Source organism: Anabrus simplex, chromosome 5 (assembly GCF_040414725.1).
Source record: "Anabrus simplex isolate iqAnaSimp1 chromosome 5, ASM4041472v1, whole genome shotgun sequence".
Classification (NCBI taxonomy): Eukaryota; Metazoa; Arthropoda; class Insecta; order Orthoptera; family Tettigoniidae; genus Anabrus; species Anabrus simplex.
This window is the reverse complement of record NC_090269.1, coordinates 113,159,220-113,186,174: the sequence shown is the minus strand read 5'-3', so window position 1 is coordinate 113,186,174 and position 26,955 is coordinate 113,159,220. Positions and strand designations below refer to the sequence as shown.

Sequence of the window (26,955 nt, the reverse complement as noted above, 5' to 3'; positions counted from 1 at the left end):
ACTAACATCAAAGAGGCTCCACCAAAACTCCATACAAAATACGGGGACATCACCCGAGTAGACAAATTCAAATACCTGGGTGAGATCATCATGAAAAATGGACTGGACAAAGAAGCACTTCAGGAGCGAGTACGCAAACTGGAAATAGACTACCAAACATCCCGCACAATCTACAACAAAAAATGCCTTTCCCAAAACACCAAGATACGTCACTATGAAACAGTTCTGAAGCCAGTAGTTCTATATGCAGCCGAAACCCTGTCTCTAAATGCCAACAAAGGACTCCTTGAAGAACTGGAGAAAAGAGAACGCAAAATTGTGAGAGGAATCTTGGGATCAAAGTACAGAAATGGAATCCATCAAAAGAGATCCAACAAGGAAGTCTACAGCAAAATACTGTAGAGAAAATTACCGACACAATCAGAAAAAGACGGGCACGATTTTACGGTCATCTGAAAAGAATGGATGGAAGAAAGTTAACTAAAGAAATCTTTCACTTTTTTGATTCAAACCCCAAAACTACAATTCCCTGGTTTAGAAATACCAAAGAAGACCTGCAAATGCTACATATCTCAGCTGAAGACGCCCTTGACAGAGATCTCTTCCGCAAGAAAATATTGACGAATGGGCTAAACCGAGACGAGCAACCGAAGAGAAGACACGGTGCCCCTTGGACAGAGGAGCGTAAGCAGGCCCACTCACAAAGAATGAGGGAAATTTGGGTTCTAAAGAAGGCCAAGTTCAGTGTCAAATGCAACAAGACTTAACGTGGTCCTTGATGGCCCCAGCGAATTATATAATAATAATAATAATAATAATAATAATAATAATAATAATAATAATAATAATACTTAACCCCTTTTAAAAACCGACACATTTATGTATTAGTAGTTAGACATTTGTATGTTACAATAGAATAGTCGCAATACCATACATAAATTAGAATTGTAGCGTTATCACTGAAAATTCCTCCCTGACAGTGTCTTCATCCCCAACAACAGACAATTACAAGAGTTTTGTTTCGTTTTCTGCTCTTTCTTTTAGGTATCTAGTAGAAAATTATTACCGGTAAAGTAAATCTATGGAAGTTACAACACAGTCTAATTATATGAGCAAAAATAAAAATCGCCACTCCCCCTCACCCACGAAACAAATAAACTTTGAAATTTTCTTTCATCTCACATATTTATTTTCAATGTGGTTTGAAATTCAGCCCAAAACTTAAATATTCTGTATAGTTTTATTGAAGAAATTAGCAACTTCTCATGGTCTTAAAAGTGCGAGAAATACGTATAATACAGTATTCGAAATAAGGAGAAATGATATCTGGGCTCTTAAATGAGGCCTCAAGCCCTCTGCAGTTGCTCTGGAAGTACTGAAGACAGATATACCAGTTAATAGAGCAGAACTCCAAGACTATCAGGATCAAGAAGAGAAGATAACTAAACTACATTCACAGACAGATACAAGACTGTGGGAAATGTGGGAGCAAGCATCGTCGTCTTCAGAAGTTTAGTCAGAATCAATTAAATTAAAACCGCATTGTACTGTGTTTCAAGCAGAGGTACAAGGAATTCAGATGGCTATAAACTGGTTAACAACAAACAAACAACAGTTGTGCGTTCAACGTCGATTCGTAAGCTGTGCTAAGAGCTGTCTCATCCAGTGAATCCATCAACCCTGCAATCAGTCAGATTAGAAAGAATCCCCACGCTGAACTTGCTACATTGCTGGACCTAGGAATGTATCAGACCCTAAGTCAATGAGATATACCAGACTAACAGAACAACTTTAATTATCCGTATCTTTCATATGCATCCTCGATACTAAATATCCTGAGGTATACCCAAACGGTGTAACGCGGGTTGGACCTGTAGTTTTAATATTATTCTTTTTTAAAAGGAGAAATAATTTCCTAAAGTTCTTTTAAGAGCTTTGCGTCATGAACATGTTGAACCCTTCTCTTCATATTCTCCAACTGAATGTTGAGAGTATTGGCGAATCGAAGAGTACCCAACGAATTAGCTGTGCTGTACTACTGTAGTGCCCGCCTCTGTGGTGTAGTGCTTAGTGTGATAAGCTGCCTCCCCCGGAGTCCCGGGTTCGATTCCCGGCTCTGGCACGAAATTTGAAAAGTGGTACGAGGGCTGGAACGGGCTCCACTCAGCCTCAGAAGGTCAACTGAATAGAGGTGGGTTCGATTCCCACCAAAGCCATCCTGGAAGTGGTTTTCCGTGGTTTCCCACTTCTCCAGGCAAATGCCGGGATGGTACCTAACATAAGGCCACGGTCGCTTCCTTCCCTCTTCCCTGCCTATCCCTTCCAATCTTCCCATCTCCCGCAAGACCCCTATTCAGCATAGCAGGTGAGGCCGCCTGGGCGAGGTACTGGTCATCCTCCCCAGTTGTATTCCCGACCCAGAGTCTGAAGCTCCAGGACACTGCCCTTGAGGCGGTAGAGGTGGGATCCCTCGCTGAGTCTGAGGGAAAAACCGACCCTGGAGGGTAAACAGATTAAAAAGAAATACTACTGTAGTTGTGGAGCTGCAAACTGGCATTCGGAGACAGTGGGTTTGAACTCCGCCTTCGGCAGCTTTGAATGTAGTTTTACGTGGTTTCCTACTTCTAATCCAGGCAAATGTCGGAGATTTACTTTCATTAAACCACGGCCACTATCTTTCCAGTCTAATCCCTCCCCATCTCAGCGTCGCCGAGAACGTGCGACATTAAACAAGGTGGAAAGGAAAACAATAGACATTCCCGACAGCACACAAAACACTTATACAATCAACGTGTCGCTTGTACGACGTTTGTCGCCAAAATGAGATTTTAGCAAATCAAGGAAATAAAGTTTTGTCATGAGCAGATTTAGCAACATCGCCTGGCAAAACCCAATTTATTGAATTCGCTCGCGGGATGATCTGATTGGCTAACTTCAGAAGCTAATAAAATTAACAACAGCACGAGATATCGATTTTTTCTAATCATTTATCAGTATGACCAGTCCTCTAATGCACATGTACCCGACTGACGTTTCCGAGTACTCTGCTACAATACTACCAAACGACCACCAATCCTACAAGAGAATCTGCATGATGTAATAGCCTATGACTTCCTTTACAGTTCACAATGCGCAGAAGGAAACGGATATAATGGTAATACTGACTTGGACAAGGTTATAAATACGAGGGCTGGAACTTAAATAGTGGCAACACTGCTGTGGAGACGCTATGCTGATATTGTCGCTGATAGCACACGTTGGTTACCTACCTACCTACCTACCTACCTACCTACCTACCTACCCTCAGAGCAAATGGACTCGCCCTTTCCACATCACCTGCTTGCGCACAAGCGAGAGAGACACAGTCACTTGTGAGCTACTGGTCTAACGTAACGTTGTCACTATGTTTTCCAAACAGAAACAACGGAGTTGGATCAAGATTGAATGTGCCAGAGGTCGTACAGCAGGACAGTGTCATCAAGGTCTTCAAGAGGCTTGCGGACAATCTGCATTGCCTTACAAAACAGTGGCACGTTGGGTAAAATCCTTCAACGATGGTCGGCAAACTGTGGCGGACATTCATCGAGCAGGTCGTCCCACGATTGAAGAAGAAGTGCATGCTCTTGCCGCATTACTGGACAGTGATCGAAACCAGACGATTCGTGAGCATTCGTTTCAGAACTGTTGCAGAGATTCGACAGACAGTAGACCGCTCCATTCACACCATCAACAGAACAGGCTCTGCTAAAGGTATACTACGACTTCCACATCGCTGGCAACGGGTTATACACAACGCTGGTGACTACATTGAAGGACAGTAAAGGTTGCTAACATGTAACTCTTTTGTATCTGTTGTAAGTAAATAGTTGCCACTATTTAAGTTCCAGCCTTCGTAGTTTAAACCATATAGGAAAGTAATTTTAAATATTGCTTTCTTCATACAGCGATAAATATAATAATACCCATACCGAGGACGGTCAAGAATTCTCCCTCGACGAAGCGGTCGTGGAATCCGATGTAGGCTATTTGACTCTGATGGTGACGCATCACTTGGACCATGTACTGACTCTCACGTTCAGAGTTTACGACAGCCAGATGAGCTCCCTCTTGGAGACAGGTATTTCTCGCCTTCTCCCATGTCTTGGCAGTAGAGTGGTACTTGAAGTACCCCACGCCAGGGAACAGCTCGTAACCAGGGCCGGGCTTGGGGATAGGTGCTGAAATCATAGAGGACTGACATTTAAACTAAGAGTAATAAAGGCGCATGGCCTCCGAAGAGCCATATTGGCGACCTGCATGTCTGTGAGGATTTCTAATTATGAAGACGGCACACACACACACACACACACATATACACAGACCCCGAGCCAGACCAATTAACCAATTAAGGTTAAAATCCCCGACCAAGCCGGGAATCAAACCCGAACCTTCGGGCCAAAGACCAGAACGCTAACCATTTAGCCATGAAGCCGGACTAAACTCACGGAAATTCTATTCAACATACTACTGGCGAATGGAGGGTGAAATATTTAGGGTTTATAGGTCTCATTACTTAGTGAAATAGTATATCAACAATGTTTGTATTGTACGAGGGGGTACCCAAAAATAACCGGAATAACATTGCCGTGAGCGAAGCTTGTGTAGTACGAATTTCTACCGCTAGGCGTGTATAGCGCAACTCATTGCCAGTTCAGTGCCGTGTGTGTTGTCGACCTGTTCAACTGCAGTGATTGTTTTGCTAGTGCTGTTTTGTTCTTTCGTTTTTTATGATGGCAAGTTTAAGTGAACAACGAACAAACCTTTCACTGGGAAGTTTGAGGAAGATTGCGCAACAGTGTTTGTCAAATAACACCCAATTTGTGGCAGACAGGACACTGGTTCGTCCACCACGACAGCGCACCTGCACACACAGCCATCTCTGTTAGTTTTGGCTAAAAATGGCATGCTTCCGCAACCCCACGCCTGACCTGGCGATTTTTTCTTATCTTTAGTTTGATGGAGCTATACAAGCCTCACGGTTTGAAACCTTTCCGGGCCCTTTAGCCTTTCAGCTTTCGGCATAATTGAGAAAATTGCTTAATTTTACGTTTTTAGTAGTTTGGGGATCCCTACTTTGTCCGGCAGGAAAATTTTTCAACATTAAAATATTGTTTATAAAGAGATATTTAACTGAAGTGTAGTTTCCTCCTTACATGGCCATATTAATATTTCCTGTAAAAGTTCTTCAAATGAAACAGTTACACAGAGTCATGAAAATGAGCCCCTTTACTACCATTGTCTAACAAATTACAATAGGTCATAAATAAACACGTTTTAAGTAAATAAGTAATAATAATAATAATAATAATAATAATAATAATAATAATAATAATAATAATAATAATAATAATAATAATAATTTGATGATTAATTAATTTTTGACATAAATATTTTTTTTTACATCTGGGTGTCATCCGAAATTGTGTGTAACGAAATAATATCGTGTGGCAAAATGTGTGACGAAAGTGTAACCCTAGCAACCGTGTAGGCTGCGATGTGAAGTATTGATAGATGGCCAGACAGCGTTACCTAGCAACAGTGCAGTCTATGTCTTATGGCTGACGGTCATCTGGAAATAGCAACCGTTAATGGGTGGCCATGACCGAGAGACGTATACCATCATCTGATTTTCTTATGGGGAAATTTGACACCATTTTTAAAGGCAAACTGCCCTCGCTTACTTCGATGCAACGGTCACAATTTCCTGAAGAGCATCAAATTGAGCCGGCGAGTTTTACGTTTACAATACTCTATTAGAATATTGATTTTAAGCCGCGAAAAGCCGAACCACACGAACGTCCCTTTCCATTTCGATCTCTTGAACCCCAAAACTCCATTCACCTAACAACAATGTTATTACTTCATCGACCAAAGTTTGAAAAATGCAGAGCAAAGAGGCCATAGAGTTCTCAGGAGTGGATGATGCCAACCGTAACCTCGACATCGAGTGAGATATTGTGTTTAGCCTTCTCTGACCACCTTTGCTCCGTTGAATTAACCTTGTACTTATATACATGGTAGGTTGTGTGAACCCCAAGCCGTGTGCCTCTCCAAATATGGAAGTCCTGTATGGCAGGCAGAAATTGAACCCACGTTTATCTGGGGACGAGCCTCGACTGGGTGGTTCCCGTTCGAAGTGTGAAACTGAGCTTCATTTTTTATAATAGTTCTTTCTGAGTTTTTAATACCTTTATATTATTTCAGTAATCTGAAAAATCCTGAAAACCGTCAGATTTGTAGACGAAAGGCTGAAACAAGAGTGTGATGATATCGAATAACCAAACACTTGTCCTTAAAGCGCAGCGAGCATTGTTTTCTTTCCTCCTCTGTGTTTATGAGCCAGATGCGTTCTATTATCTACAAGCAAGCAAAAACAGCCTCGCAAGCTATAAACCTAGAATATGTTTTTTCGGAGGACCTGCTGGTCAAACGCGTCATATGGATAGCATTATTACCAGTGTACATATGCGCTATACGACCAGTGTTAAAACCACACAAACAGTTAAACGAAACATGCAATGTGTAAATAGGTTTGTTTTCACAATCTGAAGTTATACTTAACAATGGTTTATGATAACTGTATTATCAGAGGTTAACTCCTTGGTAGATGATAACTGAGGATAAGTGGAAGTTCCTCTTCTTCTTCCGCTTCACAGTAACGTAAACACGGATAGTCAGAGAGATTATTAATCAAGGAACACCAAACTTAACCTTGTTGCATTGTTTCTCCGTCTGACTGCAGCACTGTGGACCCATATCCAGCACCTCCTAGAGAACAAGGCCTGGCAATACGACGAGGCCGACGAGAATGACAGGCCGCGGCGCGCACGTCATACACTGAATGTCACGTGATTCGGCCGGTCTTACTGTAGAGAATGCATCCCCAGGCTCACGCGAGAGACTATCGTAGTGTGGTAAATCAAATACATTTCAGCGCATTTCAACCTACTAAAATAACACTACTGAAATACAGATCAAATGAAACATAGAGTCTCTTACTATCCTTGGTTGAACAAACACTAAAAATCTTACTGAGGTAAAGATATGCTCATTCAAAATGTTAATGGTTAATGTACAAGTAATCCTATATTCGCAATAACATTCATGTAAGAAATATCTTATTGAATCCAGGGTGAAAGGTAGACCTATTGCAAGCTATTTACAAGTCTTACATTTGTTCCACTCCATACGTGGGTTCAGCATCATATCAAATACTTAAATTTTGCCACCTTCCTGGAAGTTACATTGGAACCACCCTGTTCAATTAGAAATTAAACGAAAGAGAGTGTATCTTACTAGCCTTGGTTGACAAAATCTAAAAATCTTACTCCAGTAAAGAGATGCATACTCAGATAAGTTAAATGTTGCTAATGAAAGTGCTTATAATAATTTCGTGTGGCTATTTCTAGCCCTTCTAAGGCAGACCCTCCGATGAGGGTGGACGGTATCTACCATGTGTAGGTAACTGCGTGTTATTGTGGTGGAGGATAGTGTTATGTGCGGTGTGTGAGTTGCAGGGATGTTGGGGACAGCACACACACCCAGCCCCCGAGCCACTGGAAATAACCAATGAGGTTAAAATCCCCGACCCGTCCGGGAATCGAACCCGGGACCCTCTGAACCTAAGGCCAGTACGCTGACCATTCAGCCAACGAGTCGGACATGAAAGTGGTTAATGTACAATTAAGCCTATATTTACAATAACATTCATGTAAGGAATATCTTATTGAATCCAAGGTGAAAGGTAGGCCTATTGTAAACAATTTACAAGTCTTATATTTGTTCCACTCCATACCTGGCTTCGGATCATATCTAATATTTAAATTTTGCTACCTTCTTGGAAATTATCTACGCCTATTTTAAGTGATTTACAAGTCTTGAATTTGTTCCACTCCATGCCTGGCTTCAGCATCATATCTAATATTTAAATTTTGCTACTTTCCTGGAAGTTGTCTTGGAACCACCCTATTCAATTAGAAATTAAATGAAATGGAGTGTATCTTACTAGCCTTGGTTGACAAAATCTAAAAATCTTACTGCAGTAAAGAGATGCACACTCAGATAAGTCAAATGTTGCTAATGAAAGTGGTTAATGTACAATTAGGCCTATATTTACAATAACATTCATGTAAGAAATATCTTATTGAATCCAGGATCAAATGTAGGCCTATTGTAAGCTATTTACAAGTCTTGCATTTGTTCCACTCCATACCTGGCTTCAGCATCATATCTAATACTTAAATTTTCATTTTCAGGGTACGATGCGCATTGGTATCACCCAAATATCACTATAAAATTTGTCACAAATGGAACATAATAATTGCTTTTACACATATCAAGTGAAAAGTCTGCGGCAAATTAAGAAATGCCGTCGTTATTTGAGAAATATGAAAACATACTTAAGGCTTGTAGACAGGACTGGTTTATGACGTACTCCGCTGCTGGTGCCGTCTTTTGTTACTTTCTTCAGGTCCAGGGCTAGCACCGTGGAATGGGAGGGCTATGTCTGTAGATTCTCATTATCCTTGTCCATATGACTAGAGCTGCCAGTTCAAACAGCAAAATGGAGGTCAACAGAAAAATAGCATGATCACTGGACCAATAAATATTTTTATTTCTGTTCGAACGAAAGTAGCTCGATCCCTGGACCAATAAATCACCGGTCCACTGAATTTTTCTTATGTACATTGGCCATGCCATTTTGTCGCCTATTAAATATTGCATATCGCGATACAATTCATGAAATGATGTCATTGACAAGTGAAGCAATGAAACGAAAGCAAAGAACTTCAGTGAACACAGATATCACACACGAAATTGTTGACAGTGTAAGACAAAAGACATACGTGTGTCACTGTGAGCGCAACACCAAATGTACTTGTAAAGTGGTAAAGTACGTATACATAATATTCTCCAAAAATCAAATATTTCTTAATTTGCCGCAGATTTTTCACTTGATATGTGTAAAAGCAATTATTATGTTCCATTTGTGACAAATTTTATAGTGATATTTGGGTGATACCAATGCGCACTATACCCTCATTTTCATATATCTGTAATTAAATAGGATATGAATGTATTACCTCTAAATCCCCAGCACTGGTGTTGTAATTTATCCAACTCGGGTACTGCAGCCCAAAATTGCTGAATGATGTGAACCACGTTGAGGTTATATACACATTTTTGTAAATAAAACTTACTTACACTACCACACACTAAACTATGAATGTAAGGAACTGTTGCACAACACCGACATATTCACATAAACACAAAATCTCCGTTATTTCCTTCCATAATCCACAATAAACTAGCAATAACACCACAAGAACACATGTAATAACCGGCTTCACTCTACCATTGCTGGGGCTGACCTCGTCACGTGACTTTAACGGGCCATGGCCTGTCTCGTCGACCTCGCAATACGATTCGTGACGTCAAGCGCGTGGGTCCAGCGCGAGTCGATAGTAGATGAAGCTAATTCCTTACGATGATTGAAAAATGCGTAAATAATAAAAAAATTCCAAAAAATAACAAGTTGTCTTATCCGTTTAGTTAGTGAACACACACATTGCACTAACTTGTCTCAGCACTAGGAGCTGTCTCCACTACACTTATATAATTTATGAACCCCTCAGCAATATTATTATTATTATTATTATTATTATTTATTGCTACTTGCTTTACGTCGCACCGAACACAGATAGGTCTTATGGCGACGATGGGACAGGAAAGGGTTAGGAGTGAGAAGGAAGCGGCCGTGGCTTTAATTAAGGTACAGCCCCGCCATTTGCCTGATGTGAAAATGGGAAACCACGGAAAACTATCTCCAGGGCTGCCGACAGTGGGGTTCGAATACACTATCTCCCGAATACAGGACACTGGCCGCACTTAAGAGACTACAACTATCGAGCTCGGTATTCTTCTTCTTCTTGTTTCGTATAGGCCAGCTAAGGACCACGACATTCAACTATTGCATTTTGGAATGGGCTTTGATGTTTGCCCAGTAGTTGCGCATCCTCAGGCTGTGTTGCTCCTTCCTCTCCTTTGTCCAAAGGGCGCCAGTCTTCTTTGTTGATAATCTGTCCTGGAACTTCTTATGTTTAAGCATCTTCCTGAGTGCTGTACGATCCTTTAAGATTCCTTCTGTTATTCCCAGTTCCTGTAGATCTTTATTCACTTCCATCAACCATGGTGACTTGGTCTTCCTATTTTGCCAGTAGCTGAGAATCTGGTTGGTCAACCTGGTAGGATGCATCCTGTAGACGTGCCCATAGAATGCTAGGCGTCTCTTCCTTGCTACATTCGTTATTCTTTCACAGTACTTGTAGAGTTCTTGGTTAGGCCGTCTTTTATAACTGTCCCCTTCCTTGACTGGCCCCAGTATCTTCCTCATTATCTTTCTTTCCTGGATTTCAAGTTTTTCCATGAGTCCCTTCCTGTTGAATGTTAGACATTCTGAAGCATATAAGGCTTCAGGGCGGATGACTGTCTGGTAGTGCTTCATCTTAGTATTACGAGAGAGACACATTTTATTATACGTCGAGCTCGGTATTATTATTATTATTATTATTATTATTATTATTATTACTATCACTGAAATCAATGTATTACTGCGCTGGAGTCGTGTGTTCAGTTACATTTACTTCCCTTATAATATATAAAACTGAAAACCTGTATTATTTTAATTTTTTTTTAAATCTTTACCCTGGAGGTCTCGGATCAAATCCCATTCGATCCGTTCACTCCTCTCTCAGGCGGAAGGGCGCGTTGCGAGTTCCGGTCTCGCGACAGGTCATATATTTCCTTGAATTTTGGTATTTTTTCATGTTTTTATCTTTTTATTCCATTTTCGCATACCTGCTTGTAGTCGTCTGAAAGACCGATCTCCTAATTGTTGTCTGTAATTTCAAGAATTGTCTTTCTTAGAAATATAATTTTATAATATTACCTCTCCTAGAGAGCCTCCGTGGCTCAGACGGCAGCGCGTCGGCGTCTCACCGCTGGATACCGTGGTTCAAATCCCGGTCACTCCATGTGAGATTTGTGCTGGACAAAGCGGAGGCGGGACAGGTTTTTCTCCGGGTACTCCGGTTTTCCCTGTCATCTTTCATTCCAGCAACACTCTCCATTCTCATTTCATAGCATCTATCATTCATTAATAAATCACTTTGGGAGTAGCGACCCCATCGTACTAACAGCCTGTATCTGCTTCATTCATTACATCACTGACCCGGTCAATGACTGGAAAACAGATTCTAGGTTTTTTCACCTCTCCTAGATTGATTAATTCCATCACGAATACCAATTACCTGATTCTGTATAGAAAGAGGCAGATGCGTAGAAAGCAATAATGAGCCTCAAACTCTAATGATTTGACGTGTTTCAAATATGCTTCACTAACATCCTGCGATGTTGAGCGGTCTTTACCCGTTACAAGTCAATGTTGCGTGAAAATAGAAGATCGTTCCTATTTGAAAACTTAAAATGTATGTAATTTTCTATTGTAATTATTTCGATCGACCATCAAAATGTGCCAAATACTTCATTTCACCTCATCCCCGACCCCGTATCAGGCAACGGGACTTGGGGGTAGACTGGTCTTCGGTTCAGAGGGTCGCGGGTTCGATTACCGTCAGGGTCTAGGATATTAACTTTGTATAGTTAATTTCTCTGGCTCGGAAACTGGGTCTTTACGATCGTTTTAAGTTTTATCTTTTGGTTGTTCTACATAGCCGACCAACAATACGAGAAAAATCACCGCTGACGGTTATCAAAATTAATGTCCGGTTCCATGGCTACATGGTTAGCGTGCTGGCCTTTGGTCACAAGGGTCCAAGGTTCGATTCCCGGCAGGGTCGGAAATTTTAACCATAATTGGTTAATTTCGCTGACACGGGGACTGGGTGTATGTGTCGTCTAAATCGTCCTTTCATCCTTATCGTGACGCGCAGGTCGCCTACGGGAGTCAAATCAAAAGACCTGTATCTGGCGAGCCGAATTTGTTTTCGGACACTCCCGGCACTATGCCATTTATTTTATTTATTAAAATATATCAACTGTAAGAGAGGATCAGGCAGCCTGACTTCGCCACTTGAAAGAATCCAAATAAATACATGAATACCTACAACCTGTTTTCCAGTCATTGACCGGGTCAGGGATGTAATGAATGAAGCAGATATAGGCTATGAGTACGATGGGGTCACCACTCCCAAAGTGATTTATTAATGACTGATAGATGCTATGAAATGAGAATGGAGAGTGTTGCTGGAATTACAGATGACAGGGAAAACCGGAGTACCCGGAGAAAAACCTGTCCCCACCCCGCTTTGTTCAGCACAAATCTCACATGGAGAGACCGGGATTTGAACCACGGAACCCAGCGGTGAGAGGCCGACGTGATGCCGCTTGAGGCACGGAGGCTTATGAGACACAAATGCTACAGTACGTTCTCTTGTGGGTTCGGATCCCACTGGTGTCTGGTTGGCCATCTTTGTTCTATACTTAACATATCTTCAACGCGTACTAAATGTACGTAACTCGACCTAATAGGTTGAAAGTCGGTTTCGATTACAATGCGGTCGTGAAAATTCAATATTCATTGACTTGCCCTCAACGGGCAACTTAAACGCACTCTACAGTGTGATGGTAGTAGTACCAGACCTGTAGCTCAGATCCTTTCCAACAAAACGAAGATGGTCTAGGCCACCATAGCTCAATTGGTAGAGCAACCGACGCGAAATCGGGAGGTTGTGAGTTCGGATCCCACTGGTGTCTGTTTGGCCATTTTTGTTCTGTACTTAACATCTCTTCAAAACGTACTAAATGTATGTAACACGAACTAACAGGTTGAAAGTCGGTTTCGATTAGATGAAATGATATTGGAGAGTGTTGCTGGAATAAAATATGACAGGGAAAACCGGAGTACCCGGAGAAAAACCTGTCCCAACTCCGCTTTGTTCAGCACAAATCTCACATGGAGAGACCGGGATTTGAACCACGGAGCCCAGCGGTGAGAGGCCGACGTGATGCCGCCTGAGCCACGGAGACTTATGAGACACAAATGCTACAGTGCATTCCCTTAGCAGTTTGCAGTACTGCCCGGTAAGGAAGAAAGTCAAATCAACGTACCTGTGAGAATAGCCTGGACAAATGCCACATCTCCTCCGTCGCAACCCGTCGTGCCATGGTTCACTGTGACCTGCCATGGACCTGCACGGCGATCCTCAAGCTCACGAGTGGCGAAGTGCTCCAGTCGCACCTGCGCACCAGTTGAACCAGACTGTAGATTGATATTTCAAGACAGAGAAATCAAGGTGGCCACAAAGTCCCACTACCCATTTACAAATGTTAATGTAAGTTGTTTTTTGTTACATGTTTCAGAGTGTGTGAAGTAAACGAAAGCTGATACATCCAATTACAGATGAATGTGTTATTGCATGCTGAGTGGATGCGAGGAATCAACTAGGGAAGACAATTGCAGAAGATCGTGCTGACTTTCGGGCGCAGATTCAACAAGATCCTCCTCCGAAACAATCACTTTTGCGATGAAAACGTAAACCCTTCGAAACAGGATATGTGAAGGATAAGGAAAGAAGTGGGAGACGTTCCACAAGAAAAGAAACATGTCGGCTCGTCGCGGAGTTCGTGGATATATTGCCGAAGAAGTCGACGCGTAAAAGATCTGAGGAATTGGGTATACCCCGGTCGACAATGCAGAAGCACCTGAAAGAAGACTTAGGCCAGAGCCCATTTCAGCCCACACCCGTGCAAGAATTATCGGATGCTGACCTGGATCGAAAAATGGAGGCATGTGCCTTCAGATGTTTGACACAATACGAAAACATGGCAAAGTGATCTTTTCCTATGTGTGTACGATTTACAGGAGTTCTTGAGCACGAAATGTGGTATTTTTGTCCAAGTAAAATCCACACTTTTATGAAGAGTTAGGAAATAATTTTTCGCATGTGATGGTGTGGGCAGCCATGGACAGCAGACATTTTTTTTGGCCATTGTTTTTCGACGGTGTTGTGAATCAGTATCGGTACCTGAACATGTTGCAGAACTGGTTTGTTCCTCTCATGGAACAGCACGGAATTAAAGAGACATGATGGGGCACCTACCCATTATGTCAGCACAGTATATCTTAATGAAGCCTTGCCTGGACGTTTGGATTGGCCCTGGTTCTCATGCGCTGCCGGCACCACTTGCCTGGCTACCATATGTGATAATTCGTTATGGGGATTCATAAAGGGATAGTTTCACAAAACCGGCACAATGCCACTGACGACCTGAAAAATACTGTGAGACAAACTTTCACTTGAATTTACACCAGCAATGTTCCGAAAAATTGTCGCACATAACCTGGCGACGTATTATCTTTTGCCATGCGAATGACGGTGCACAGATTGAACCTTTGGACACGCAATGGTTCGTATCTCAAGAAAATTCCTGTAAAGAACTGTTATTGAAGTTATTTATTAAAATTTAGGTGTTTTTAACTAAGGTTAGGGTGAATGGAAAATTTTACCTTCCAATACTTGTTTGTTTTTTACTGCTAGTCTATGTAATTATGTAACATAATCCAGCTTAACATCTAATTACATTATTTAAAAACATAGCGGGAGCGGTAGGGAGGTAAGCATTTTCATAGTTCTTTAGACACTTCGCCACTGTATATTTACAGGTTTTTTTCTTTCTTTCCTGTTTTAGAACACATTTAAATTTTTTCATTACAGATCCCCTTCAACAACAGAATACTTTAAAACAAAAAATCAACCTCAACTTCGGTTATTTTTTAGGAGTCTCCCACGATCAACGCATTTTTAAATTTATTTTTTTAGGTCTATCCTCGAGATATTAAAGTACATACTTCTCCAGCTTTTCAAGAAAGAAGATCCATTACGTCAGATTTTGTATCTTAAACTCGAACATTGACTTGTTGGGGTTTTAACTCAACATAACGAAACATTTTATCTTATCATCATCATCATCATCATCATCATCATCATCGTCATAAGTGTTTTTATTTCGTTTATACCAAGCTCGATAGCTGCAGTCGCTTAAGTGCGGCCAGTATCCAGTATTCGGGAGACAGTGGGTTCGAACCCCACTGTCAGCAGCCCTGAAGATGGTTTTCCGTGGTTTCCCATTTTCACACCAGGCTGTACCTTAATTAAGGCCACGGCCGCTTCCTTCCCATTCCTAGGCCTTTCCTAGCCATTCGTCGCCATAAGACCTATCTGTGTCGGTGCAATGTAAAGCAAATAGAAAAAAATCGTTTATGGCAATTTATGTATCTTTTCATCGTCATCATCATCTGTTTACCCTCCAGGTTCGGTTTTTCCCTCGGACTTAGCGAGGGATCCCACCTCTACCGCCTCAAGGGCAGTGTCCTGGAGCTTCAGACTCTTGGTCGGGGGATACAACTGGGGAGTATGACCAGTACCTCGCCCAGGCGGCCTCACCTGCTATGCTGAACAGGGGCCTTGTGGAAGGATGGGAAGATTGGAAGGGATAGGCAAGGAAGCGGCCGTGGCCTTAAGTTAGGTACCATCCCGGCATTCGCCTGGAGGAGAAGTGGGAAACCACGGAAAACCACTTCGAGGATGGCTGAGGTGGGAATCGAACCCACCTCTACTCAGTTGACTTCCCGAGGCTGAGTGGACCCCGTTCCAGCCCTCGTACCACTTTTCAAATTTCGTGGCAGAGCCGGGAATCGAACCAGGGCTTCCGGGGGTGGCAGCTAATCACGCTAACCACTACACCACAGAGGCGGACTATGTATCTTTTATAGCCTAAAATATTCCACATTAGGAATAAAACATGTACCTTTTAAAATAATGTAATTAGATTTTAAGCTGGATCATGTTACATAATTACATAGACTAGCAGTAAAAAACGTCAGTTGAGTTGAGTTGAGTTGAGTTGAGTTGAGTTGAGTTGAGTTGAGTTGAGTTGAGTTGAGTTGATGCCAATACGGGGAAAAAATGAGATTTATATATTTAGGGGTTTTTGTTGGTTATTATAGGGGTAACGGGAATTTGTAACCACTCTGCACGTAGGAAAAATGTATATCGGATTTACAGACAAGACTCACGGTCAACGTGTAAAGCTGTTGACCTGTGTGCTCTGTCTGGTGTAGGTTCCAACTTGGCCTTGGACAAGGCTGTTTGTTTCTCGTTAGTTACGATTATTTGGCATCATCTTCTGCACCAGCATTATATGTTAACAACAATGAATATTGAAGGTCTGTCTCCTTGGCTGAATCGTCGGCTAAGTGGCTTTCGGGTCAGAGGACGCCAAGTTCGATTCCCGACCGTGCCGGAAGTTTTAGCCGCATTTGGTTAATTCGATTAGTATCGATATTTTACGTAATGTGTATTTAAGATGTATGTTGAGTATTCACCCCGAAGTGTGATAGTTTCTCGTGCTTTTCCTCATATATCATACCAGTCAGTACTGAAGTTATTAGATATTTCTACTACAAGCTGTATATATCAACCATTAATAAACCACCCAGTGATGAACAACTAGCCCAGAATTAAACACATGAAGTAATACCGGAAGTAACCACCGCTGAAATTGAAAATGCACTTAAACAACTAAGGAATAAAAAAGTCCCCTGGAGAGGATAAAATAACGAATTCAATGCTGAAATTAGGTGGGAGAGATATGCTAGAAGCCGTGAAAATACTCCTCAACAAGTATATTAACTCTGGAAGAATACCAGAAAATCGGGAAAATGCTGAAGTGATACTACTCTTCAAGAAAGGTGATAAGGAAAATTTAGAGAATTATCGTCCTGTGAGTTTGTTATCACACCTTTACAAGCTCCTGACTAAAATTGTAACCAACCGCCTCACAAGAGAACTGGATTTTTATCAACCTGCCGAGCAAGAGAGATTTCATAAAGGTTTCTCAACTGTTGAACACATCCAGACTATTCGTTTTCTTCTTGAAAAAAAAAAAAAAAAGCCCTCTGAGTACAACATCAAGATTCGTCTGGCCTTCATTGATTATAAAAAGCTTTTGACTCAGTGAAGGCACTTCAAAATGCCATGAAAAAACTCAAGGTATATAAAGCTCCCGGAAAACATTTATGATCAAGCAACAATGGTAGTCCCCAAAGCAGTTTACCCTTGCCTTGGAAGATGTATTCAAAATCCTTCATTGGGATAATAAAGGAATACAAATCAACGGGTTATATTTGAAACACCTGCGTTTTGCCGATGACATTGTGCTCATAATTGAATATCTGGACAAGCTAGAAAGCATGATCCAAGAATTAAAAACTGCCTCTGCTAAGATTGGTTTGGAAATGAACATTAGTAAAACGAAAATACTAAGATCAGACAGTCAACCACTTAAAATGGGAAACCAGTATATAGAAGCTGTCGATGAGTACTTCTATCTTGGACACAAGATAAAACTTGGAAAAGACAACCATCGTGCAGAAATTCCTCGCAGAATAGGTATGAGTTGGATAGCATTCCGAAAACTAAGATTCATCCTGACCAACAAGGATGTTCCAATTAACCTGAAGACCAAAGTTTATAATACGTGCGTGCTGCCAGTTACTACTAACGGTCTGCAAACGATGACTCTGACAAAGGAAAATGCTAGCAAGCTTCAGCGAACATAACGAGCCATGGAGCGACAGATGCTAGGGATCAGCCTTAGGGGTAGGATCCGTTCAGAGGACATCAGGAGAAGAACGAATGTAACAGACATCTTAGAGAGAGTAGCAAGACTAAAATGGCTATGAGTAGGACACGTATCTCGACAAGTCTACAACAGGTGGACCTCTAGGATTGTTCACTGGACACCATGGGAACACAAGAGAGGCATTGGAAGACCCCAGAAGAGATGGCTCGATGACATAAGCTGTTGGCTGGAACACGCTGGTTCCAAGTGGCTCAAGACCGATGACGATGGAAGCATATGGATGAGGCCTACATCCAGCAGTGGATTGAAATAGGCTAGAAAAGAAGAAGAAGAATAAGGATAATAATAAGAAGAATATCATACCAGTCTGCAAAGCCCACTGAAATGCACACGCAGACTGGCCCTGTGAGTGAAATTTTCACACCGTTCATAACTGGGACTGGCTTTATAAGGAATGGTATTATTAGCATTGCTCATACCTCAGTCATTTTTATATTGTTAAAGTCAAGGATGAGTCGGAGAGAGGTCAATGAAACATAAATTTGTTGTGGTCCATTCTAGAAGACATAAGTAGTATGTTCCGAGCTGTCAGTGGAGAGATGGCGTGGAATGGCATTAGTAGATGAATACGTTCGGGTGTTGTCTTTAAAAGTAGGAAAGATCACAATATGAAGATGAAGCTGGAATTCAAGGGGACAAATTGGGGAAAATATTCGTTTATAGGCCGGCCCCGCGGTGTAGGGGTAGCGTGCCTACCCTTTACCCGGAGGCCCCAGGTTCGATTCCTGGCCAGGTCAGGGATTTTACCTGCATCTGAAGGCTGGTTGGAGGTCCACTCTGCCTACTACAATTGATGAGCTATCTGACGGTGAGATAGTGGTCCCGGTCCAGAAAGTCAAGAATAACCGCCGAGAAGATCTGTCATGCTGACCACAAGACACCTCGTAATCTGCAGGCCTTCGTGCTGAGCAGAGGTCGCTTGTTAGGCCTTGACCCTGGGGGGCTGTTGCGCCATGGGGTTTGGTTTGGGATTCGTTTATAGGAGGGGGAGTTACGGATTGAAATTGGAATTGTTCAATAAATTCCCAATTTCTTTGAAATCATTTAAGAAAAGGCTAGGAAAACAACAGATAGGGAATCTGTCACTTTGGTGACTGCCCCAAATGCAGATCAGTATTGATTGATTGATTGATTGATTGATTGATTGATTGATTGATTGATTGATTGATTGATTGATTGATTGATTGATTGATTGATATTGAGTCTTTGCTTTTTTCTTCATTGTCACTATTTGACATCTCTTGATGTGAAGGATGTGTTATCCGTCCACTTGGAAAATTATCCCAAGACGAGGGATCTTAAAGTCTCTTCATAAATAAATGAAACAGCAGTATACAACTATGCAATTTTTGTGAAATTCAAAACTTGATGTGAATGGAAAGGAGGAATTTTCTTATCAGGTGAAATGGACTGATTGTGTTCAAGATGGAAAGCAACTCTCAGTGATGTGGTTGCGTCCAAATTACCTGCCACCCCTCACGGCTGACTCACACCTGGCCGCCTACGCGCTCGATGCTTCTTTCCTCCTAGTGTTGCCACAAGTGTTCAATGTCTCAAAAATTTCCATAGTTGTACACTGCAGTTTAATTTATTTATCAAGATATATTAAGACCCCTTTGTCTTGAGATAATTTTCCAAGTGGTATTTTACCGAATACCACATGTTTCACATCAAGAGATGTCAAATAATGACAATGAAGAAAAAACCAAAGACCCTTTAGACCTGTAGACTTTCATCTTTTCTAGGGCAAGTTGTTTTGAATATGAGTGGTTAATAGTGTTTTACATTTGTAGCCTGTGGTTTGTGTATATTTTAACTGTAAATGAAGATCACAGCTGAAGATCTTTTCTATGAAAAACGAAACACGTACCTACTAATTTTAAAATAAATTCATGTTGTTTTAATCTAAGGAAAATCGCAAGATTTTGAAGTTGTGGAAAGGTGGGACTTCTCAAACATTCTTTCTTAATCTCTTTACCCTCCAGGGTCGGGTTTTTCCTCGGACTCGGCGAGGGATCCCACCTCTACCGCCTCAAGGGCAGTGTCCTGGAGCTTCAGACTCTGGGTCGGGGGATACAACTGGGGAGGATGACCAGTACCTCGCCCAGGCGGCCTCACCTGCTATGATGAACAGGGGCCTTGCGGGGGGGGGGGAAGATTGGAAGGAATAGACAAGGAAGCGGCAGTGGCCTTAAGTTAGGTACCATCCCGGTATTTGCCTGGAGGAAAAGTGGGAAACCACGGAAAACCACTTCCAGGATGGATGAGGTGGGAATCGAACCCACCTCTACTCAGTTGACCTCTCGAGGCTGAGTGGACCCAGTTCCAGCCCTCGTACCACTTTTTAAATTTCGTGGCAGAGTCGGGAATCGAACCCGGGCCTCCGGGGGTGGCAGCTAATCGCACTAACCACCACACCACAGAGGCGGACTTCTCAAACTTACAAGTTTGAAGTTGTCATACAGAAAGAAAGATGTTTGGAAGTTTTCAGTTTTTCTTTGCAAATTTCTGTTCTCTGAGTAAGAATAGGTATCTTTAAAAATATGCAATGGGTTTGCTAAGATCGCTGTGGGGCAGAAAAAAAACTGCCTTAATGGTTTTGCTTGTAAACCCACTGGTTCCGACGGTTGAGGCTGCTGGCCTTCTGACCCCAACATGGCAGGTTCGATCCTCAGTCCGGTGGCATTTGAATGTGCTCAAATACGTCACACTCGTGTTGGTAGATATACTGGCAGGTAAAACAACGCCTACGGGACTAAATTCCGGAAACTCGGCGTCTCCGAAAACTGTAAAAATACAGTAGCTAGTGGCACGTAAAAACAATAACATTATTATTTATTATTATAAACCCACCGTGAGCATCCGTGGTTCAGGCGGCAGCGCGCCGGCCTCTCACCGCTGGGTTCCGTGGTTCAAATCCCGGTCACTCCATGTGAGATTTGTGCTGGACGAAGCGGAGGTGGGACAGGTTTTTTTTTTTTTCGGGTACTCCAGTTTTCCCTGTCATATTTCATTCCCGTAAAACTCTCCAATATAATTTCATTTCATCTGTCATTCATTAATCATTGCCCCAGAGGAGTGCGACAAGCTTCAGCAGCCGGCACAATTCCTATCCTCACCGCTAGATGGGGGTTCCATTCATTCCATTCCTGACCCGTCGGAATGACTGGAAACGGGCTGTTGATTCTCATTTTTAAATTTTCAAACCCACCATAGTTTATCATCTTCTTCTTCTTGGCCTTTTCCCCCATTTATTGGGGTTGGTATTTCTTAAGTGTTTGGCTGAAATTTACGCCCGGATGCCCTTCTTCATGTCAGCTATATATGGAACGATATATTTAGAACTGCGCGTTTCACTGATGTTTGTGTTGTGTGTACAAGAAGAGTGTGTATTAGGAAAAAGATCAAAACTCAATCTCCGAGTCAGAGAAATTAGCTATGCGTACTTTAAATCCTTGTCTGGCAGAGAATCGTGCCCGGGCCCCTCTAAACTGAAGGCCTCTAGGCTGACCATTCATTCAAGGAGCAAGAAATTGAAATACATTTTATCTGTTTAAGAAATAATCACCCTTTTTTATAAGACCTTAGTCCATGATTCTAGCAATTATAACACTTTAAACACTGAAACTTGGACTGGTTTGAAGGAGAAAACATCATTCAATCGCTATTCTTCTTTTTCTACCGCTTTTCCCATACCTGTCGGGTCGCGGGTGCGAACTGCGTCCCACATGTGGATTTGGCCCTGTTTTCTGGCCGGATGCCCTTCCTGACGCCAACCCTATACGGAGCGATGTAATCACTATTGCGTGTTTTTGTGGTGGTATCTAGTGTAGTGTGTTAACTGAATATGAAGAGGAAAGTGTTGGGACAAACACAAACACCCAGTCCCCGGGCCAGAAGAATTAATTAAAGGCAATTAAAATCCCCGACCCAGCTGGGACCCTCTGAACCGATGGCCTCAATGCTGACCTTTCAGCCAATGAGCCGATCACCGCACTACACAGTATAAAAAATGTTGTATTTTCTTATTCTTCAATAACCACAGATTTTCTGATCATGATGCCACCCTTTTTAAGCTTGTAATTCAATCGCTATTCTACAGCGTTGAAGTCTCCTATTATTTTTCCGTTCAGATAGATAGATAGATAGATAGATAGATAGATAGATAGATAGATAGATAGATAAGAAATGGGTGAGCCCTGTCTTCGCAGAGCTCCACACGTAGGTCTATGAAGACCCTATGTGCCCCTTAAACGGGTTTGCCTAGTCCAGCCCTAGTGCTCCTATAAAGGATACCAGTGTCCGGATATTGGCATTCCTGATGTCTTCCAGGCTCACAAAATGTGAGCCAAGGTATCGATGTCTAGTGCTTGCAAGAGCCTCGCACTGACATAACACATGCGCGGAGGTCTCCTTCTCCTTACCGCATCTTCTACACATCGGATCCTGGGTGATTTTCATGATGTGTAGGTGTCTCTGTAAGGTATTGTGGCCTGTCAACAGTCCAACTACCATTCTCATTCTGGTCCTATTCAAATTCATTAGGACCTTATTATAACTTTGGCTAGGCCCTTTGATAAGTTCACGTGCCTGCCTTGCTATAGTTAACCTCTTCCAAATATCTAGGTGAGACTGGTTTATCCACTGGAATATTACCAGACTCACGCTTCGGAGTGACACTCCCAGGAAGGGCTCTGGTCCTGTAAAAGAACCTTTTGAGCCTTGTTTCGCTAGTTTGTCAGCTTCTTCATTTCCACTGATACCTGTGTGCCCAGGGACCCATAATAGGGTAACTGAGCTAAATTCACACAGCTTCCGTTCAGATTATTCTAGATACACTTAAACTGACGAGAACTGGAGATTGGAAAGTTGCGTTCTATCGAGATGATGTATCTTCAGTCACCCGCGATCACATGGAAGTTAATTGGAAAGTCCTACTAGAATATGTCTGCAGCATTGATCAGATATTGTGTCATCTCACTTTCAGTAGTTTCATTGTTCCAGAGATTCATGAACGGGAAATCAGCGCTGCAGTAAAACAGTTGGATGCCTATTTTACTGCTCAGTTCTTCGTGGATGAATCGTTACAATTCAGTGACTTCTTCTTTTTCTTCTGCCCACTGGTGGGGTCGTGGGAACAATCGGAGCCGTACTTGTGTACTTAGCTCTGTTTCAAGGCCGGAAGCCCTTCATGACCGTCAACCCTATTATGGAGGCATGCATTTGCTGTTGTGGCGACTGGTAGTGCGGCGTGCTTTCTATAGGCCTATCGGAAAAAAGAAGGAAAGTGTTACGAAGGGCGTGAGAATGAAAGACTCCGTAAGCCTCGCAAGCTTAATAGCGTCAGGGTCGTAAAAGATCAGACACACTCAGTTTTCAGAGCCTTAGACTCGGCTAAAATACCCTGCCCAGGCGGGAATCGAACCCGGGACACTCTGAACCGAACAACGCACAGCAGCCCAACGGTTGTAATTAATCATTTTGATTGGCTTTTGCTGTCCATAGTTGGTTCCTTCTAAAAGAAGAAAGAAAAAGTAAAGAATAATAATAATAATATTTTGTAAAGCCGTTTCAATTGCTACATATAGTAAGAGACGCCGAAGTGTCAGAATTCTGTCCCAAAGTAGCTCCTTAAAGTGCCGAAAGTCGACGATACGGAGAGTTGCCAGACGTCCCGTATTTTACGGAAGAGCTCCATATTTAAAGAAAATGCCCTGCGTCCCTTGTAAACTTTTCATGGGACGTAAATTTTCCCGTATATTCAAGACTGAATACAATTTCTTATTCAACTCAGACTCTACTTTTTAAAAAAAGGGGACCATGCTTTAAGCATTCGATACTGCATAGAGCCTACCAAGCGACGCTGCTCAGCCCGAGGGTCTGCAGATTACGAGGTGTCGTATGGTCAGCACGACGAATCCTCTCGGCCGTTATTCTTGGCCTTCTAGACCCGGGACACTACCTCACTGTCAGATAGGCCCTCAACTGTAATCACACAGGCTGAGTGGACCTCGAACCAGCCCTCAGATCCAGATAAAATCCCTGACCTGGCCGCGAATCGAACCCGGAGTCTCCAGATAAGAGACAAGCCCATTAACCCTACACCACGGGGTCGTCCAGGCATTAATGAGAAACAATAACTTCGTCGTTTAACAATTTGCATTGTTGCAACTTTGCAAGACAGATAATGTGACTATTCTACGCGTAAACCTAAACACTTCAATTAGCAGCCCGGCTCCATGGCTAATTGGTTAGCTTGATGGCCTTTGGTTCAAGAGTTCCCGGGTTCGATTCCCGGTCGGGTTGGGGATTTTAACTTTCATTAGTGAATACCTATGGCTCGAGGGCTGGGTATTTGTGACGTTTTCAGCATTAGATTTCATCTTAGGCAGGGCCCCATCCTCGGAGACGCGCAAGTCGCCTATACGGCGTCAAATCGAAAGACTCCCACCAGGCAACACGCCATTATTATTATTATTATTATTATTATTATTATTATTATTATTATTATTATTATTATTATTATTATTATTATTATTATTATTGTATTTCAATTAGCATTACAATCTTACAACAATGAAAATACGTTATTATTTCTTCTTCTAAATCTCTTTACCCTCCAGGGTTGACTTTTCCCTCGGACTCAGCGAGGGATCCTACCTCTACCGCCTCAAAGGCAGTATCCTGGAGCGTGAGACTTTGGGAGGGGATAAAACTGCGAAGGAGGACGAGTATCTCTCCCAGGCGGCCTCACCTGCTATGTTGAACATGAGTATTGCGTGAAAATGGTTTTTCGTGGTTTCCCATTTTCACACCAGGCAAATGCTGGGGCTGTACCTTAATTAAGGCCATGGTCGCTTCCTTCCAACTCATAGCCCTTTTCCTGTCCAATCGTCGCCATAAGACGTATCTGTGTAGGTGCGACGTAAAGCAACTTGCAAAAATGGGTATTGCGGGGGAGGGGGTGCTGAAGATTAGAAGGATAGACAAGGAAGAGGGAAGGAAGCGTCGGCCTCTCACCGCTGGATACCGTGGTTCAAATCCCGGTGACTCCATGTGAGATTTGTGCTGGACAAAGCGGAGGCGGGACAGGTTTTTCTCCGGGTACTCCGATTTTCCCTGTCATCTTTCATTCCAGCAACACTCTCCATTATCATTTCATAGCATGTATCACTCATTAATAAATCACCTTGGGAGTGGCGACCCCATTGTAATAACAGCCTATATAGGTTTCATTCATTACATCCCTGACCTGGTCTATGACTGGAAAACAGGCTGTAGGTTTTCATTCATTTTCGTGAAAACGGTGGGCATTTTTACATTAGATCCAAAAATCTATTAAAAGCCGAAATCCATCAGAATTGTCGCTATATAAATATTAAAATTGTTATGAAGAGAATGATATCGTCAAACGGCAAGTAAAATCCCCTAGATTTAGCTACTTGTTGCAATGAGTTAGCAACACTACATATAGGCGACCTGCGCGTCTATGAGGATGGGGTCCTACGTACGATCAATTCTAATCATGAAAATGGCACACACACACACACACACACACTCAGGCCAGGAATTAACCAATGAAGATTATAATCCCCGACCCGGCTGGGAATCGAACCCGGCACCGCCTGTACCAAATGCCAGCACGCTAACCATTTAACCATGGAGCCGGACATTCATATTATGAAAATCAATTTAAGACATGACAAATGTTATTCTGAATGTTTAAGACACCGTTTAAAAATCCAAATCTACGTAGAGTTTTCATTTGCTTATTAAATTTTCTGAAGATTTTTCTTCATAATTTGGATATTTTTATGTTAAAGACTAAATATATGCTAATGTTCCTTATTTTTATTTGATAAATCTGGCAACCCTGCATTTCACCCACCTCGTCTGCGATCAAACCAGCTTTCCTGGGAAAGACTAATTAACTACTCCCCTGCGGTCGACTTGTAAGTTTAAGACTTTGGTTAATAAGAAGATATGCTTTACCTCTACATTCCAATGGCCAGTCAAATTTCGTCGTGAAATCAGAGTGAGCATTCCAGACTTTGCCGTTTGAGGACACTCTTGGGCCCTGCAGATCTGAAGAACTAGCACACTCAGTGACAGAAGAGGCAAGAGCAACATCACAGCAGCTGGTAGATTGAGTACTGACAGAAACAGCACAAGAATATTCCCTAGATAGCTGTTACAGTTGACATTCACCATACCCGACCAAACATAAAAACAAGAGACTAACCACTCTACGCAACTTGAACTTCTATACAGTCCATAAACATATGAAGAAATAATTCACTTATTAGATCACTCTTAGATCATTGTGATGACCTCAGTTAATAAATCGGTTAGTCGTCCTTTTGTTCCTACAGCAAGATACTGGGTTTACCGAGTGAGTTGGCCGTGCGCTTAGGGTCGAGCAGCTGCGAGCTTGAATCCGGGAGATAGTGGGTTCGATCCCCACTGCCGGCAGCCCTGAAGATGGTTTCCCATTTTCACACCAGGCAAATATTGGGACTGCGTTTTAATTAAGGCCACGGCCGCTTCCTTTCCACTCCTAGTCCTTTCCTGTCCCATCGTCGCCATAAGACCTATCTATGTCGCTGCGACGTAAAGCAAATAGAAAAAATTAAAATATATTGGGTTTGATCCCGACTGAGGCCCGTGGCAGTTGAGGGTGTATAAATGCGATAACTCCGCGTCATAGGCTTCCGCTAAGTTAAACATCTCATGTGGGACAAAATTTAGACAATTAATGAAAATGTTATTTGTTTTACATCCAACTAACTACATTTTTTACGCTTTTCGGAGACGTTGAACCGCCAGAATTTTGTCCCACAGGCGTTCTTTTATGTGCCGGCACGAGACTGATGTATTTGAGCACCTTCAAATACCACAGGACTGAGCCAGGATCGAACCTGCCAAGTTGGGCTGAGAAAGCCATCATCTTAACCGTTTCAGCCAGTCAGCCCGGCTCATGACACTTCATCGTCTCTTCGACCTGTAGAAATCGTATAGATACTAAATTACTATTATTATATATACACTGACTGACAGAGCAAATGCAACACCAAGAAGGAGTGGTCAGAACTTTATGCCAATTGCAGGGTAGACTGACGTCACTGAGGTATGCTCATGATGTGAAATGCGCCGCTGTGCTGCGCACGTAGCGAACGATAAATGGGACACGGC

General features: G+C 42.3%; 1 protein-coding gene across 1 annotated transcript in view; it reads right to left on the bottom strand.

Annotated features, from left to right (window-relative positions):
- The window catches only part of LOC136874671 (hemolymph lipopolysaccharide-binding protein), a 34,941-nt gene extending 8,968 nt beyond the window's left edge, over positions 1-25,973 (bottom strand). The window contains exons 1-3 of the mRNA XM_067148304.2: positions 25,756-25,973; positions 13,168-13,297; positions 3,969-4,217 (exon numbers count right to left, since the gene is read on the bottom strand). Of these exons, the coding sequence (XP_067004405.2) occupies positions 3,969-4,217; positions 13,168-13,297; positions 25,756-25,893 (517 nt within the window). The 5' untranslated portion in view covers positions 25,894-25,973. The remainder of the gene's footprint in view (positions 1-3,968; positions 4,218-13,167; positions 13,298-25,755) is intronic.
- Between the last annotated feature and the right edge of the window lie 982 nt (positions 25,974-26,955).